Here is a 17,110-nt window from a genome sequence, read left to right as displayed (position 1 = left end):
TTTAACTATCTCCACCGCTGCTCCCCATGGGCTCCCATACTTCATACTCCCCACCACATTCACTTCCCACAGAGAGACAAACACAACAATAATGCAGCAAGCAAAGAGTTTGTTCCCAAAAAAGACACAGTCTCAGTAGTAAGTAGTTTGGAACCGTTTTTTTTTTTGCGGCATCAGACCTCGAACAAACCACGGTCCGCTGCAAAGTTTGTTTAAAAGCTGTTGCAAGCACGACCAATTTATTTCAACATCTCAAACAGACCAATGCATCAGTGGGACAAATGTTGTTCACTATGAGATGTACAAGACCACAAATAGGGCTGGGCAAAACGATTATTTTTGTGATCGATTAATCTAGCAAATTTTTTTTCGATGCATCGATTAATCTAACGATTAATTTTTCAATTCGATTCTATTCCGATTCGATTCGATTAGCGATTATTTCCCCATAATTTGACCTATATAGCATGAAAAAAACACAAATTTCTTCATTCCAATACATTTTTATTGCTCTTAATTACCAAATTCCAAAATAAAATTCAAGTAATGAATAGCAAGTGGCCTCATGTCTTTCAGCACTTTGAGGTGTCACTTTCAGCGTCAGCTGACTCAGTAGCCCCATTCACACTGCCATTTGCATGCGGGGATCCTGCGCCAATTCTCGGCATCCGCCTCTGTGTGAAAGTTTCAGATGCGGCGAGGGGTGAAATTTCCCTCCGCCGCCTCTGATGCTCCTCCGGAGGTATCAGAGGCGCATTAATGGCGAACCGAACCAGTGTGAACAGATAAGCCGGCGGCACGGAGTGAGGGCGTGTCGGTCTGATGGTGTTCACTGTGTGATAACTAAACAGGTCCAATAATACCGCAGTTATTCGTGGATAAGTGTCTGTCAGCCTGTCGGTCCGACCGACTCTTCGTCACATTTCTGGCCGAAAAACAGCATCTGTCCCCGGCAAAAAACTTTTAACTCACCAAGTGTTTGTCACAGTGAAAAAAATCACCGGGACGGTCAGCCCTCCACCGAGACTTCAGTGAACTTTCCCCCAGAAAACAGCCTCCCTCCCCAGGAGTGAAAGAGTCAGACAGCGTCCTGTTTACTGATGGTGATTATTTAATTATGTAATTTAGAGAAAAACGTAACTTTGTCACTTTCCAGGATGTTTGGTGGGTCAGGATCAAATCACAGCACATTATAACAGCATCCATATGATGATAAACAGTCAGCAGGTACATGTTTAGATTAACAGGTGGACACCGGGGAAACACGTTGAAAAAAAACACACGTCATCACCATGACGTGTACCGTCACGCCTCTTTTGGAGCCGCGGCGCCGGCTTTCTATGTGAATTACACTCTGGTTCGTCTTTTACGTCGGAGCTGCTCGGCTCTGTGTGAACAACCAACGGCGGAGAATTGGTGAACAGCCGCTGCGGCGATAATACGGCGTCTGTGTGAAAAGGGCTACTGGCGTTGCTGCTACTCGCTGCCACCATTTTTTGTTTTGGTCGGTTGACGCGTCGACGCACAGTTTTTGCGTCGACGTATTTTTTGCATCGACGTAATCGATGACGTCGACGCGTCGCCCCAGCCCTAACCACAAACACCCACTAAAAAGGAGCCAACATTAGCGGATTCATTTTCTCATTGTATCCCGTATGACAAGAAAGGGGCCTGGTGGACAGTTTATTACAGATGCAGTCACATTGCATATCGCTAAAGATATGGTGCCCATATATACAGTGGGAAAGCCGGGGTTTATTCACATGCTGAAAACTTTCGACCCCAGGTGTGTGCTACCAAGCCGCCTAATACTGCATTCAAGTGATGTTTCCCCACTGGGAAAATCCAGATTAACAGCCCACTTAATGTATGATGCAATTAATGCATTTGAATAAAATTAATACATTATTCCCACAAAATGCTCATGCATGATTCATCATAATGGTACACATGTTGTGTGTGTGTGTCCTGTGTATAAGTTTGAAGGTGCACTGTTAATAACGGCAGGGCCATTTTGTTTACAATAAAAGCATTAAAATAAAAGCAATACTTTGAATAATTTCTTTGTCATTTGTAGTTTGTTTTTAAGAAGGAAAATAAAATCGATTAAAAGCCTACTTTTACGACAGTGACAGAACCTGTGGAAAAGTCCACTAATGACCTAAACTCAGTACTGACTGATTCTGTTGCACCTTTCACTACCAAAATAAGACGATCAAGGAAATCTACACCCTAGTTTACAGATTCAACACGAGATCTTAAGCAGGCCTGCTGGAAAATGGAGCATGGCGCATGGCGTAAATCAAAACTGGAAGTGTTATCTTGCATGGCGTAAGATTGTACTTACTTATAAGCATGCTCTTAGTGCTGCAAAAACAGCATATTTCTTTGTCCAAATATGCAATAACCAACGCAATCCTAGATTTCTCTTTGACACTGTAGCTAAACTTACTGAAAAACCACTATCTGCAAAGCTGTGCACCCTTTACTGCAAATTATGTCTTAGATTTCTTTTGTGGATTTGTGGATAATATTAGATTCAAAATGAACTCATCATCTATAGCTTTCTCTGCAAATTCAATTGTAAAACATCCTTATACTGATTTGCCAGTTAGTCTCAGCTCTAAACACTTTTGAAAGTATCTCTCTTGAGACATTGGCCGCGTTTCCCAGATTCGTTAAGAAGCTCTTAAGTGCTAAGATCTTCTTAGGAGCGCTCTTAAGAACGCTGTGAAAGAAGGATGCGTTTCCCAGAGTCGCTCTTAGCTTAAGAAGATCTTTCACTAAGAAGGAAATGTAAGATCGAGCTGACCCACTCTTAACAGCCTTCTTAGCGACCAAATGCTCAGTGATCAAGCCGCGTCAGGGAAATTTACATCCTCCACTTTTCGAAATAATAAAACAATGCTCAATGTTGAAATGCGCTCATAGCTGCGGACCACTGGCGCAAGAAACGTAGGTTAATAGTAGATGAAAAAAAACAACTTTTTATTGAATTACACGTTTAAGTTTTCCACACACATCTGCATATATGAGTTTATAGTACTACACATAAAAAAACAACAACCCTGTGGCATTTCACAGATATCAAGGGAACAGATGTATTAAACTCAGCTGAACCTCATCCAGAGAGGCTTCACCTGCTACTCTATATAAATGCGTTGCCAAAGTCCGCGCGTGTGATAAACCATGGCTGCAATACAGCACATTCTCGCTGCGAACCAACAGCGTCGCTGTGCGCGAAGCCAGACGGTTTACATAAATGCATACGTGCGTCAGCACTTCTCCCCACTGGACGTGCTGTCAGACCGGGCTGTCCAGGCAAAGTACCGGCTGCCCCGTGCGGAGATCCAACGGCCGATCACTCTGGTGTCTCCACACATCCAGAGAGCAACCCGCTGCAATTTTGCCCTCAGCCCGGAGGTGCAGCTCCCGGCTGCGCTGCGTTTTTACGCAGTGGGGAGCTTCCTGGAGGTGGTGGGGGACGGCACCGGCCTCAGCAAGGCATCAGTGTCACGGAGTGTGGCAGCTGTGACACCGATTCTCCTGCGCCATGCCCACACCCACATAAAGTTGCCCACCACACGGGACGAGGTCCGCCAGGTCCACCAAGGGTTCCACGCAGTGGCTGGGACCCCCCGGGTGATCGGTGTGGTGGATGGCACCCTCATTCCAATCCACAATCCCTCCCTGGTGGATCTGTGCTGGATCGGTAGAAAGCACTACGCGGCCATCAACACACCCGCACCCCCCCCCCCCCCTATACACGATACATGCGTAGCCTAATTGCACCTGTGTGGGGGGACCACGGGGCGCTGTGTGTGACTTATGCGCTGATAAAGAGGTGGGTGATCGATTTGCCTGGCATCGCTTGATTCAGTTTCAGCAGCACCACGGTGGACAGCTCCCAATAAGAGCTTCTTAAGAAGCTTCTTTGGCTTGATCTTAAGGTTCTCTAAGAAGGCAGTTAAGAACGCATCTGGGAAACACCCGTATCTTAGCACTCCTTCTTAGCCGAACCCTTCTTAAGAGCCTTCTTAAGTCCTTAAGAACGATCGAATCTGGGAAACGCGGCCATTGTCTTTGAGCCTCAGCCTCAAAACCAACTAACCTTGCCCTGCTGGCAAAACGGTTTAAGGATCTTTGGCCATCACTGTGGCACACAATGCTGATTATTGTAAATGTATCACTAATGATAGGTACTGTCCCTGCTTGTTTTAAGAGTGCTGTGGTTAAGCCTCAATGTAAGAAACCTTACGTAGATCCAGGGTCTCTAAATAGCTATAGACCTTTATCCAACCATCCCTTCTTCTCTGAAGTCTTAGAGTTTTATCTCAGTAACTTTCAGGCTACCTAATTAGTGTGAATGCTGACTCAGCATTCACACTATTGTTCTTCTGGAATTTATTAAAGTTTTTTTTTTTTTTTATTATTATTCCTGCTTCTGTACGTTTTTTGGCTCGCTTCTCCTCCTACAAATTTTGAGCTACAGAAACCATTCAACTATCAAAACGTTCAGCTCGTTAAGGACATGATGGCATCTATTTTTCTTTTTTCTATCTTTCACACTTTTGGAAATATTCAGCTTTTTCTGCAAAATTTTTCCCATTCATCCTTATGGGGATTTTTTCAAATTTCATTCTGCTACTGCTTCAGCATACGTTCAGCTATAGAAACCGTTCAACTATCAAAATGTTCAGCTTTTTAAGCTCTTTCAGCCTTGTACTTTTCAGCTTTTTCAAATATTCAGCTTTTTCAAAAAAAAATTTAACATGGAAACAAATGGGAAAATCTTCAAATCCTCCTCAAAACTCATGGACTTTCCACCTCTTCTGCTCCCTCATACTTTGAGCTAGAGACACCATTCCAACTTTAAAATATTCACAAGACCTTGAACTATTGAACTTGTTTTTCAAAATTTTTAAATCTTTTACGGTTTTGAAATAATCACAGTTTTAGTTTGAAGGATTTTTAGCTCCTCTTCTGGGTTTATAATGGGTGTGTATTGCGTGAGCTAGAGTGGGTGACATCATCGCTAGAGTGGAGAGCAGCTGCAAAAACTTTAGAAAAAACTGATTCAGCTTGATTTGGGTCCCACAGCTTTTACTTCACATGGACAATATATACATAGAAATGTAGGAAATCTTGTTGGCTTTCATATGATGGTCTTATTTCAGATGTAGGACTTAAAGGATAACTACCGTTTTTTACAACCTGGACCTTATTTCCAGCAAAATATATGGTCATTTACTCACCCAGATAACTTTGGTGTTATTCGGCGTCGTTCGGACCATTACACTTTTTTCTAAACCTGCAGCTGTTTGCGAGGTGTTTTCCCATTCATTCTTATGGGGACATTTTCAGCTTTGGTTCTGCTACTGCTCCAGCATATGTGCAGCTACAGAAACTGTTTGGCTGTCAAACTGTTCAGCTTTTTGCTCTTTCAGCCTATTACTTTCAGCTTTTCAACCTTTTCAGCTGTTTCAAATATTCAGCTTCATGTTCAGCTAGAGAAACCGTTCAGCTATTAAAAGCTTCAGCTTTATGTTCATCTAGAGAAACCGTTGAGCTATTAAAATATTCAGCTTTATGTTCAGTTAGAAAAACTGTTCAGCTTTTAAAGCTCTTTCAGTCTATTACTTTTCAGCTTTTTCAAGTATTCAGCTTCATGTTCAGCTAGAGAAACTGTTCAACTATTAAACTCTTCAGCTTTTTCAGACCATTCAGCCTATTACTATTCTGCTTTTCTGCCTATTCAGCTTTTGAAAAATTCAGCTTTTCTTGCAAATTCTTGACCATTCATTCTCATAGTTTTATGCATTTCCAGCAGTACATTCAGCAGATTTTGCGAAATCACTTCAGCTATCAGCATTCACACTGTATTTTTGCAGGAAATACAATTTTTCTAGTTAATAATAATCTCTTTGAACTTTTTCAATCAGGTGTCAGAGCCTGTCATTCCATTGTACTGCACTTACTAAAATGGTAAATGGCATTCTACTTACTATGGACTCAAACTCTACCTTAGTGCCTCTATTACTGGATCTCAGTGCAGCATTTAATACCATAGACTTTGGCACACTGTTAGACCAATTCCAAAGTCAATTTGGCATCTCAGGCCTGGCTCTTGCTTGGCTTAAGTCATACCTATCGGAAAGAACACAATGCACTCCTTATCATAATATGACTTCAATATTTACCTATGTGAAGTATGGAGTTCCCCAGGGCTCTGTTCTTTGCTCTTCTCTTTATATATTTCACCTCTTCCCCAAATCAGTATAATCATATTTATGGAATATTTTTCCACTGCTATGCAGATGATACGCAGATGATCATTCTCAAATTACAAATTTAGAGACCTGCTCGTCTGCGGTGAAAAAATGGATGTCAGAGAAATTCCTGCTCCTAAATCCAAAAAAAAACCAAATGTTCATCATTGGCGCTGCTCAACAGAGACACCATTTTGATCAGGTGACATTAACTCTTGACAACTGTGTTATAATTCAAAGTTCAACTGTTAAGAATATTGCAGTTACATTTGATTCTACCTAAACACATCCTCCGGAGCCGCTCTCCCTAACAGGCCCAGAGACACTGCAGCTGTGACAGCCTATGTGGTTGGTGTGTTTAATGGCAAGAAAAGCACAAGCGTTAACCCCGGACAAACACAGTAAGCAAATAGCATGCTAGATAGGTAATTCTTGTCTCTTCTGTAGTCTGATTAAACAGTCAATTCATCATGGCCCACTGACCTCCTTCCCTCCCTCTGTTTGTCTAGCGGGACTACCACGACACCCAGAGGTGTGTGGCACTGGAGGACAGCTGAACAGGAACTCGGCTGTGGGTGCAGGTACTACCGATCTCCCTCCCTCTTGTTGTCCAAGAGACTGACGTTACCAGGGCCACAAAAAGATCTCTGTTATTATTATCATTATTATTATTATTATTATTAGTACTATTATCATTATGTCCTAATTGTATGTTTAATGGTTGTCTGGTGTTAATGGGTTGGGCTTGTGTTGTTCTCGTGGTGGGTTTGTAATTAATAACCAGCCAGCAGCAGAGCTGATGTAGCATGCTATCCTATCCTGCTGCTGCACTGCCATTCGGCCTGTCCACTCTACCCAATGCGCACGGAGACACTGCATTTGCAGTGAAGAGCGGTTCCAGAGAATGAGTGACGCCGAGAGGAGCAGCAAAAGACCAGGAGAAGGGCCTCAGAGATCAGTGTGTTTATCCACAAGGCTACAACTCAAAAACTGCCATAAACAGACCAGTTTATGAGCAAGACCTATGTACTACTACTGTCCTACTAAATAAATAACTTCCAGGTCACAGAAATCGGACAAATTAAATATCAACATCAAATTCTGCCCATGGCCCGTTTATTTAATACCCTATTTTTGAGCAGAGCATAAAATCAAAATCAAAATCAACAGTATGTATCACTTTCATAAAAAAATTATGAAATAAGAATCATTTTTTCATTTTAGGATTTTGGATTCTTAATTGAATATCAAATGAACCAATGATACACGGACCCCAGAAGTTATTTGTAATGGCTTCATTAACGCACACCATAGGTCTGGCTCATAAACTGCTCTGTTTATGCCAGTTTATGAACTATAACTTTGTGGGTAAACACACCTATCTCTCAGGCCCTTCTACCAGTCTTCGCTGCAACTGCAGTGTCTCTGGGCTTGTTAGGTAGAGTGGACAGGCTGGAAGGCAGTGCAGCGGCAGGGCAGCCCACCGCCTGTCCGCTGTGGTGGCTAGTCAACTTTCCTAATAATCCGCTGCATCAGCACTGCCACTGGCTGATGGTTTTTACAAACCAACAATGAGAACAACACAAGCACAACCCATTAACACCAGACAACCATTGAAAATACAGTTAGGAAATAACAATAATTGAGATTTTATCATGGCCCTGGTCACATTAGTCCGCTGGACAACAAGAGGAGGGGAGATCGGTGGGACCCACGGCAATGGCCGAGTGCCTGTTCTTGGCTGTTCTTTAGTGCCATACACCCCTGGACACCCTGGTAGACCCACTGGACAACCAGAGGAAGGGAGGGAGGTCAGTGGTTCAATATGGGAAATTTTCCCTCACTTGAATTGCGGCTGAATGGTAGTCAAGTGGGCAGATGGTGCCGTGAGTTGGATGGCAGAAGAGGATCTGAGAGTGTGGAAAGGTGTGGATAAATGTAGGAGTTCAGAAAGATACTGAAGAGCTACGTTGAGGAGGGCCTTAAAGGTGAGAAGCAGAATCTTATAATCAATACAATATCAATCCACGCACCAGTGAAGCTGCTGAAGAATGAGTCATATGATCTATGAGGGAGTTCTAGTAATGATACAGGCTGCTCTGTTCTGGACCAGTTGAAAAGTTGAAGCTTACTGGGAAGACCAAAGAGAGCAGAATTCATCAGAATCAGAAATACTTTATTGATCACCGAGGGGAAATTGCTTGCGTTAAAGCTGCTCCTGTTCAAAGTCTCTGCCTGTTCAAAAATAAAAACTATATATACTGTAAGCAAGAAAAACAAAAACAGAACAAAAATACAAGAAATGTACATTCTACCAGAATATATACATATATACAGTGTCATAAATAATGCTACAGTTGAAATATGGGTTATTATGCCTGGCCTCATGTAGCCAGAGTGTGTAGGCAGTTCCTGGATGACAAAGGCATTGATGCCATTGACTGGCCATCTCGTTCCCTTGACCCTAAATCCAATTGAGCACCTATGGCACATTATGTATCGGTGCATTCAAGGCTGCCAAATACCACCACAGACTGTCCAGGAGCTCACTGATGCCCTGATCCAGGTCTGGGAGGAGATCCCCCAGGACCACCCCAGGACTCATCCGCAGCATGCCCAGACGTTGTAGGGTGTGCATGCAGGCACGCGGGGGCCATACACACTACTGAGTCACATTATGACTTGCAATGATAAAAATTGGAAAAGTTGGATCAGCCTGTGATTTCAATACTTTACTTTGATTTTCTTCATGATTTTGAATCAAGCTCTCAGTGGGTTGATGATTTTGGTTTCCATTGACCGTTGTTACGTCATTTTGTTTTCAATAAATTATACAATGTACATCAGTAAAAAATACTTGAATAGTTCGTTCATCAAGATCTGATGTGTGATTAAAGTGTTCCCTTAATTTTTTGAGCAGTATATTACAAACTGTGAATGAACATGACAGATTTGCTTTGGATAGTGTTAAATTGATATTAAAAAATATTAACATTGATCAGTAATGGGGAGCTAGCTGCTGTACAATTAAGTGGAGTTAACAACAAACAACACATCATGTCAAAAATATGTCCTTTTGAGTGTGTTGGGAAATGAATACACTGCTGCAATCCAAAACTATCCAGGCATGATGGAAAGTCCCTTGTAAGAGCATTGTTGACATTGTATGGAGTAATAAGGTTTAGACCTGCTCAATTTGGAAAGTATCATGAGATGAGATGATACAGGTGGAAGTCTCTTCAGTGACATGACTAAAAATAATAAAGTATGTCTGATAAGACAAATTTGTTTCCAAATTAAAGCAACTGTGAGACAATAAAACAAGTCGTAGCTTAAGAGGCTTCAGCCAAGGGGTGGGCAGGATACAGTACCAGTTTCATCACCATCACCTGCAGGGTTAGAGTTATAACCCTCGCTAACATTAGGGGTGGAGACAGATAAGTAATAGCTGAACGTCTCAATGTGCGTTTTGAGTGACCTCTTGTTATTGGATCTCACTTCCCCGCTCTATATGCAAATAAACACCTACATCCCTGGGACAAACGGATACAATGGTTTTTACACAAAGTAAGACCGCAACCTGGTGCATCTCCTGCCTGTGTACAAGCCCCTGGTTAACAGGCAACCAGCGGAAAGCCGCACAGTTAAGGCATGGACTGAGGAGTCTGAAGAGGCTCTAAGGGACTGTTTTGACTCAACTGTGTGGGAGGAATCGACAGTTTAACAGGCTGCATAACGGACTACCTAAACTTCTGTGTGGATAACACCGTACCCACCAGGACTTGTTTTTCAAACAACAAACCCTGGATTAATCCTCACATAAAGGCTTTCCTTTAGGAAAAAAAGAGGGCCTTTAGGTCAGGCAACAAGGAGGAGCTGAAGACTGTGCAGAAGGAGCAGAGGAAGAAGATCAAAGAGGGGAAGAACAGCTACAGGAGGAAGATGGAGGACCAGTTGCAGCAGAGCAAAGTCAGTGGAGTCTGGAAAAGCCTTAAAACCATCTCAGGGCAGAGGAAACCAGACTCTCAGGCTGCTGGGGATCAGACGTGGGTGAATGACCTGAACCTATTCTTCGATAGGTTTGACCAGACCTTGTCCACCTCCGCCCTCTGGTGGGTCCTTTTATGGACCGGTTTACTAATTTAAACATGAAAAGGTATGACAGCTATGCACACCGCAGAGAGAGGGCACACCCCAGAGAGAGGGACTTACAGTATGTGGTCATTGTCACCATCATTCACGAGAATTTTTTTTTTTGGGAATGTATTAGATTTTGCTACTTTCATGGGAGCTCAGACGCTCCCATTGGCTCCATCATAACTCAAACCCAGGTCACCTGTGTCACATACCATGATAATGTGGCTGTGATAACATGCAGTTAGAGGGCTACACAAGTACTCATAGAAATACAGTTACATATAGTAAATCCAGTTGATTTCCTCGCTAAGTCCGATTTAGGTAATATGGAAAGTAAACAAAGCACCCCAACCTCTGTTGTGTGAAAAATATAACACTAGGGGCCCTATTTAGACGGTCTATAGTGCATGGTCCAAAGCCCTAGTGCGATTAGGGTGTGACCAAGTCCATTTTATTTGGGCAAAAAGTGAGGTGCACCGACAAAGAGGTGGTATTTAGACTCTGAATTAGTCATGGGTGTGTTTTGGAAAATAAATCATAACTGCTGACTTCACATAATTAGCTCAATCTGCTGCTGTGTCACTGTAACACTGAGCTGCCGCAGCAAGCTCAAGGAGTCAAAATGCAAACTCAAAATTCCCAATCAGTTCAAGATACAGCCACCACTAGTGGAGATGTTGTGTTTTGTATTATATTAAATCTTATAGCACTAGGTTGAGGAGCAGGAAAAGCTAAATGTTTATTTCAAAAATGTACATTTTGCTACTGAATTAAAACTTAGAAAGACTGATTGACATGTGATGTGCATTGTTGCTGGAAATATGATTCATGATATATTGACTCTAGAAGTGAATGATTTAACTGGTTATAACTGAAATTACTTTTTTTGTTATTACAGAGAGATTTTTTAGTAGTAAAAGGTAGGGTTGGGTACCGGTACAGAATTCCAGGTACCGGAATCGGTTCAAATGTGAACAGTACCCAACTGTATTCTGTACATAGCACTCCAGGTACTGCAGTTCATGAAAAAGAAATTCATGTGCTGTGATAAGACCGGTTCATACTTCCGCAACACGCAAATGTAAAGGCCATAGTGGATCCTACCGTTACTGGCTTGTCCTTCTGCAATACTTCAGACTTGTCCATAATCTGAACTGATGACGGTTTCTCTGCAAACACAGAAAAAGGGAATCAGGTTTTTGAATTTGCTTCTTCATGCTGTGACATTACTTTCTAAACATATCTACAGAACTGTGGGGCACAATGAAAACATTATGAAAACTAATATTTCACTGACACCGTTCAGAAACTGGCAAGTAGACGTTGAAGTTCATCTAAATGCTAAGCTGCAAATTTATTGCGTTGTTAATCAAGTATAGGACATCATTTCAATTCCCCCCCTGTTAACTACAAACTTATTCTCTCTCAGGGCCTATTGAGTTAGTTGCTTTATGTCCTATTTAATGCTAGAATTTGCAAAGCCCATTAGCAGGCGATACATGGACAGTGTTGTGGAGCATACATATGCCAGATTTAGAAGCATATTTCGCGAAGAGGAAACAACAACTGGTAACCCACTGTGGATAACTTTTTAATGCAATTAAAACCAAACTGAATCTGAATGTCACCCATATCTTTGAATATACTTGAAAAATAATGCTATTTGTTTTGGGTTGATTAGCCAGTGCTTAAGATTTTCCATTTCACCATCTTCCTGGAAATTACACCAAAATAGCTTTAACATTATAATATTAAAAAATATATTGTTCTCAGTTTTCATAATGTTTTTTGTTTGAAGAGGACTAAATATGTACAGTACGTAGTATAATCTTTCAGATTGCATCAAGAAAAAAATTAAATCTTTTAGATTTTAATAGTTGTTTTTCATTTGAAAGCCTTAATTAGTAATTAGTCAACAGTGCAAGGGTGAAGTACAGCAGCACCAATCTGTCAAAGTTAAATCTCACTCTCTACTGTCTAATTCATAATGCCCAACACCGCGCAAATGTAAAATGACTAGATGTTAAGTGGGACTTCATTCCTATTGGCCAACTGGCTGTATGTTAAGTGTTATACCACCTATACAGTCGGAATGAAGGGTGTCTCATTGTTTGAGTTTATTAAAGTTTCATTTTCTCTGAGCACAGGAGATGAAAAATAATTCATATATTCATGACAGTGCCTTTAAAACAGGCCAAATCACGTGTTTCTCTGTGTGTGGGTTTAACCTTGTGCTGCTGCAGTCTTCAAATGAATGTTTTTGCATTAAATCCAGATTAATGCAATGTTTAAGTGTGACATTTATTACAGGAATATAAGCTTTGCTATTTACTGAAAGTTACTGACTGTTTAAAATATACTTTTTAGCATTTGAATCAGCTGTACAGGTTAAATTATTATGTGACTGGCATTATCAATCCACTTGACAAGAGCGACTTCAACCACATGTGCTTTTCCCATGTGCATTTGTACGCAGCACCAGCCTCAGGTAGGCAGCTGGAAGTAGTATCATAGGAGGAAAGTTAAATTAAAAAAAATTAAAAATGTAATTACTGAAGTTTTTAAAGTGTTAAGAATGTTTTCATGTATAAAACAACCCAAACTGATCATATTAAGTGGATAACATCACAATAATTTAAATAGCATTTGTCTAGGAATGATGTTGTCCCAGCTTTTTTATCAATATAAGTGGTTGATCACTGTAACCGTGATGAGTATAAGCAGTTTCCACTATATTCATATTGTTGATTGATAGCACTGAAACACTACAAGCTTACTGTAAACAACGAGAGAGACAGGGAACTCCATCAGGTTGGTTTCTGACACCACCATGCAGGTGAAGGTCTTTTGGTCTTTGAGTGAAGCCCGAGTGATGAGCAGGCTGAACTTGTCATCAATGCTGACCCGCTGGGCATAACTGTCTGTGGCCTGAACTGTGGCCTGGTCGCTGCGGGCCTGTTTGATCAACAGATCCCCAGGGGTGCCATCGTCTTTTTCCTGAAGTGTGGCAAGACACAGAGATGAGACAGAAAAGATTTTTAGGTTAGATAAGGAGATGTACAACAATGTAACTATCTGTGACACAGGGTTAAATGTGTCATTCAACACACCTCCAAGGAACATCTAACTGTGAGATCATTCAGTGTTGGAACAATATGAAATACCAATGTTACCAACATCATACATTACAATTATATGACATCTATTTTTTTATTAAGGACACAATCTTTTAAACCTCTGCTGAAACGATTTCTTGATGTTTCTGACTGAAGTTACGGGAGCAGCTTGGAGAAGGTGTTGAGCATGAGTTCAACACCTGCACATGCAAGCAGTGGTGGAGAAAGCATTTAGATCCATCGAGTCAGATGGGCGCCCAAAATTGAGAACAGTGTTTCCCCTATATAGGCTCTACTTGGGAGACCCGCCAAGGAAGATAAAATCCGGATATCACTTTTTTTCCAATCAGCGATTTAATTTTACAGCACACACAGACCATCCGCCCTCCAGCCCCACCCACCTCGTCACACAGCATGCATCAGCAATTTACTTCAGTGTTTCCCACCACCACATATTGATTTTCTATTTCTCGAGCTGCGCATCCCGTTCGCACTCTTTCAATTTAGCGCAACCATCAGTGAATAGCATAATGTTATTATGTACTCCGATACAGTGGATGTCGGTGTGGTTTTTAGTCTGCCGGTAAAACCAACAAAAAAGAGGAGGACAAGTATTTAACGCGGTTGGCTTGAACTTCCTCTGCAAAGAAGACGGCTAGCCTCATCATCAAGATCAAGCCCCCAGGATGAGAAGTGGCCAAACCATGTAATTACATCATCACATGATGCACTGGAGCCCAAAAAGACTTTTTCCAATAAGCTAACATTTTGAAAGAAGTGTCTATAAAACGGTGGATAATTATTTTTGAGCATCACAAACCCTGCAAAATGATTCGTTTTACTGTTAGCATTTGAGCCATTCGATCCAATAACATTTGGAAGGTCTAGAAGAAGTAAGGTCTGGAAGGTCTGGATTAAATTATTTTATCCCCATTCAAGTTAGCTGGGAATTGGAAAATGCAATTGTGTTTACATTGCATTTTCCAGCCAAGCCAAGGAGGTAATGTCTTTCACTGCTGTCTGTTTGTTGGTTGGTGTGTCAGTGTTGGTGGGTATCTTGCAAAAGCCTCACATTGAATTTCCAATACATAAAATGCCTATGTCCTGAGGAAATATTCAAGTGACAGTGGACGAATATATATCCTGCCCAACCTAGCTGCACTAACCCTATCGGGTCCCTCCATGTACAGTTGCAAGAAAAAGTATGTGAACCCTTTGGAATTACCTGGATTTCTGCATAAATTTGGTCATAAAATGTGTTCTGATCTTCATCTAACTCACAACAATAGACACACACAGTCTGCTTAAAGTAATACCACACAAACAATCATATGTTTTCATGTTTTTATTGAACACAACATGTAAACATTGACAGTGCAGGGTGGAAAAAGTATGTGAACCCCTAGGCTTATGACTTCTCTCAGAGCTAATTGGAGTCAGGAGTCAGCCAACCTGGAGTACAATCAATGAGACAAGATTGGAGGTGTTGGGTAAAGCTGCCCTGCCCTATAAAAAACACACACCAGTTTTGAGTTTGCTATTCTCAAGAAGCATTGCCTGATGTGAACCATGCCTTGCACAAAAGAACTCTCAGAAGACCTACGATTAAGAATTGTTGACTTGCATAAAGTTGGAAAGGGTTACAAAAGTACCTCTAAAATCCTTGATGTTCATCAGTCCACGGTAAGGTGGAGAAAGTTCAGCACTGTTGCTACTCTCCCTAGAAGTGGCCGTCCTGTAGAGATGACTGCAAGAGCACAGCACAGAATGCTCAATGAGGTGAAGAAGAATCCTAGAGTGTCAGCTAAAGACTTACACTCTAGCCTTATTCTTTGGGCGGCTGTAGCTCAGGAGGTAGAGTGGGTCGTCTAGTAATCGGAAGGTCGCTGGTTCGAGTCCTTGGCTCCCCCCAGCTGCATCTCGAAGTGTCCTTGAGCAAGATACTGAACCCCAAATTGCTGCTGATGAGCAGTTGGCGCTTTGCATGGCAGCCTCCGCCGTCAGTGTATGAATGTGTGAGTGAATATGACAAGTGTTGTAAAACGCTTTGAGCAGTCAGAGGACTGGAAAATGCAAGTCCATTTACCATTCTTTAATTTACAGAGATCCAACGTTTCCTCATGAGCAAGCGCTTGGAGACAGCGGTGAAAAAAAACCAACTGCCTTATAACAGGCAGAAAAATTTCATTTCTTGAATGTGGATTTCACACTTGAATGCGGACATGTTACACATTTTGCCTTGAAGTACATTACTAAATGTAAGATGAGCAGAACCAGACTTGAGGGAAATCAAAAAACACATTTCTACACTTACACTACGCTGCAGATTTTGCATTCAGTTTCTACACTTTTGATTGATAACAAATCAGTAATCAGTTTACAAAGATACATAATAAACAGGGTCGGTTTTTGCTATGGGTAATGTGGGCGACCGCCCAGGGTGCAATCTATGTGAGGGCGCTGGGCGGCCTCATTGTCACGTCAGCTCGCTGCTGAGAGTCACACAGGTTGTGTGTGTGTCAGAATAGGCAAGGGGGAGGGGGGCGGGGGATAGACTGATGATCCCAGGCCACACAACACAAACTGCCTCCAACGGGCATCTACGTGAATTTGTTTACATCACGTGACATCGGTAATGATGTCGAGTCTTCGTCTTCATCATGGATCAAAGTAAAAGACCAAAGAAGCCATCAGGTGCCCAGTTCAGAAAGAGAAGAAAAGAAGAAGAGGAGAAACGGGCAAAAGATAAAGGTATGCAGATTTCTATGAGTGACGTGAGTGACAGTAGCCTATAGGCTATTTATTAGCCTCTTGCTAATATGTTGCTACTTAGTCACAGAAGACGACTGTATTTGGTTTGTAGTTTTGCTGAACTAGCAACTATTAGAATTGAGGCATCATGTCATGCAACTAATTTCACCCATAGGCAACCTGGGCTACTTTGTGTTTGCAACACAACAAGTGCAAATTCACACAGAGTCCTGACTGTGGAATTTTTAATGCTATACGCTATATGCTAACTTAAATAACTTCTAATATACATTGACATGGCATTGTGTAAGCTACATGTGATATAGCTTTTTGAATAATTTGTAGTGTGTTATGCTTAGTTAATAGGATGTTAACAAATGTTAATCAAATGTGCATTATGGTCATTTTAATTGGGTAACTGATGCATGTGTGATGTAAGTGTGACCTAACTTACATATTGTATCTTAATTGTAAATTCAGAGGCACTTCTGAAGTATTTTGGAGCTGGAGCACCCACTGGCCAAAATGAGGAGTCAGATACTTCCACAGCAGCCACAGACATGGTCCTGGAGTCTGATGAGGAGCCATCTACCTCTGCAGCCACATGTTCCTTGCAGGTATCCTCAGGTGTGTGTGTGTGTGTCTGTATGTGCAAAACCGGTGTGTTATCATAACTGGAACCGTTTGAAAACAAAACTTGTATGTAAAATATGAAATAGTTTACTGCAGGAATCTTTTTTTTATGCTCCATAGAGTAGCCTTTTTTTTTTTTTAGCTTTTTTCAGGGATTTTTCAAGCATGGTTATTAGATCCTGTGATGAAGGATTTGTGCAATTT

At 41.5% G+C, this 17,110-nt stretch overlaps 1 protein-coding gene across 4 annotated transcripts in view; it reads right to left on the bottom strand.

Moving 5' to 3' along the window:
• alcama (activated leukocyte cell adhesion molecule a) overlaps positions 1-17,110 on the bottom strand; it is a 123,831-nt gene that overhangs the window by 36,698 nt on the left and 70,023 nt on the right. For all 4 annotated transcript variants that reach the window (XM_084372761.1, XM_084372760.1, XM_084372759.1 and 1 more), the window contains exons 3-4: positions 13,184-13,403; positions 11,511-11,575 (exon numbers count right to left, since the gene is read on the bottom strand). In XM_084372761.1, coding sequence (XP_084228887.1) covers positions 11,511-11,575; positions 13,184-13,403 — 285 coding nt within the window. The remainder of the gene's footprint in view (positions 1-11,510; positions 11,576-13,183; positions 13,404-17,110) is intronic.

This window comes from Pagrus pagrus, assembly GCF_965226575.1.
Source record: "Pagrus pagrus genome assembly, chromosome: 14".
In the NCBI taxonomy this organism is placed as follows: Eukaryota; Metazoa; Chordata; class Actinopteri; order Spariformes; family Sparidae; genus Pagrus; species Pagrus pagrus.
This window is presented reverse-complemented; position numbering and strand designations above follow the sequence as displayed.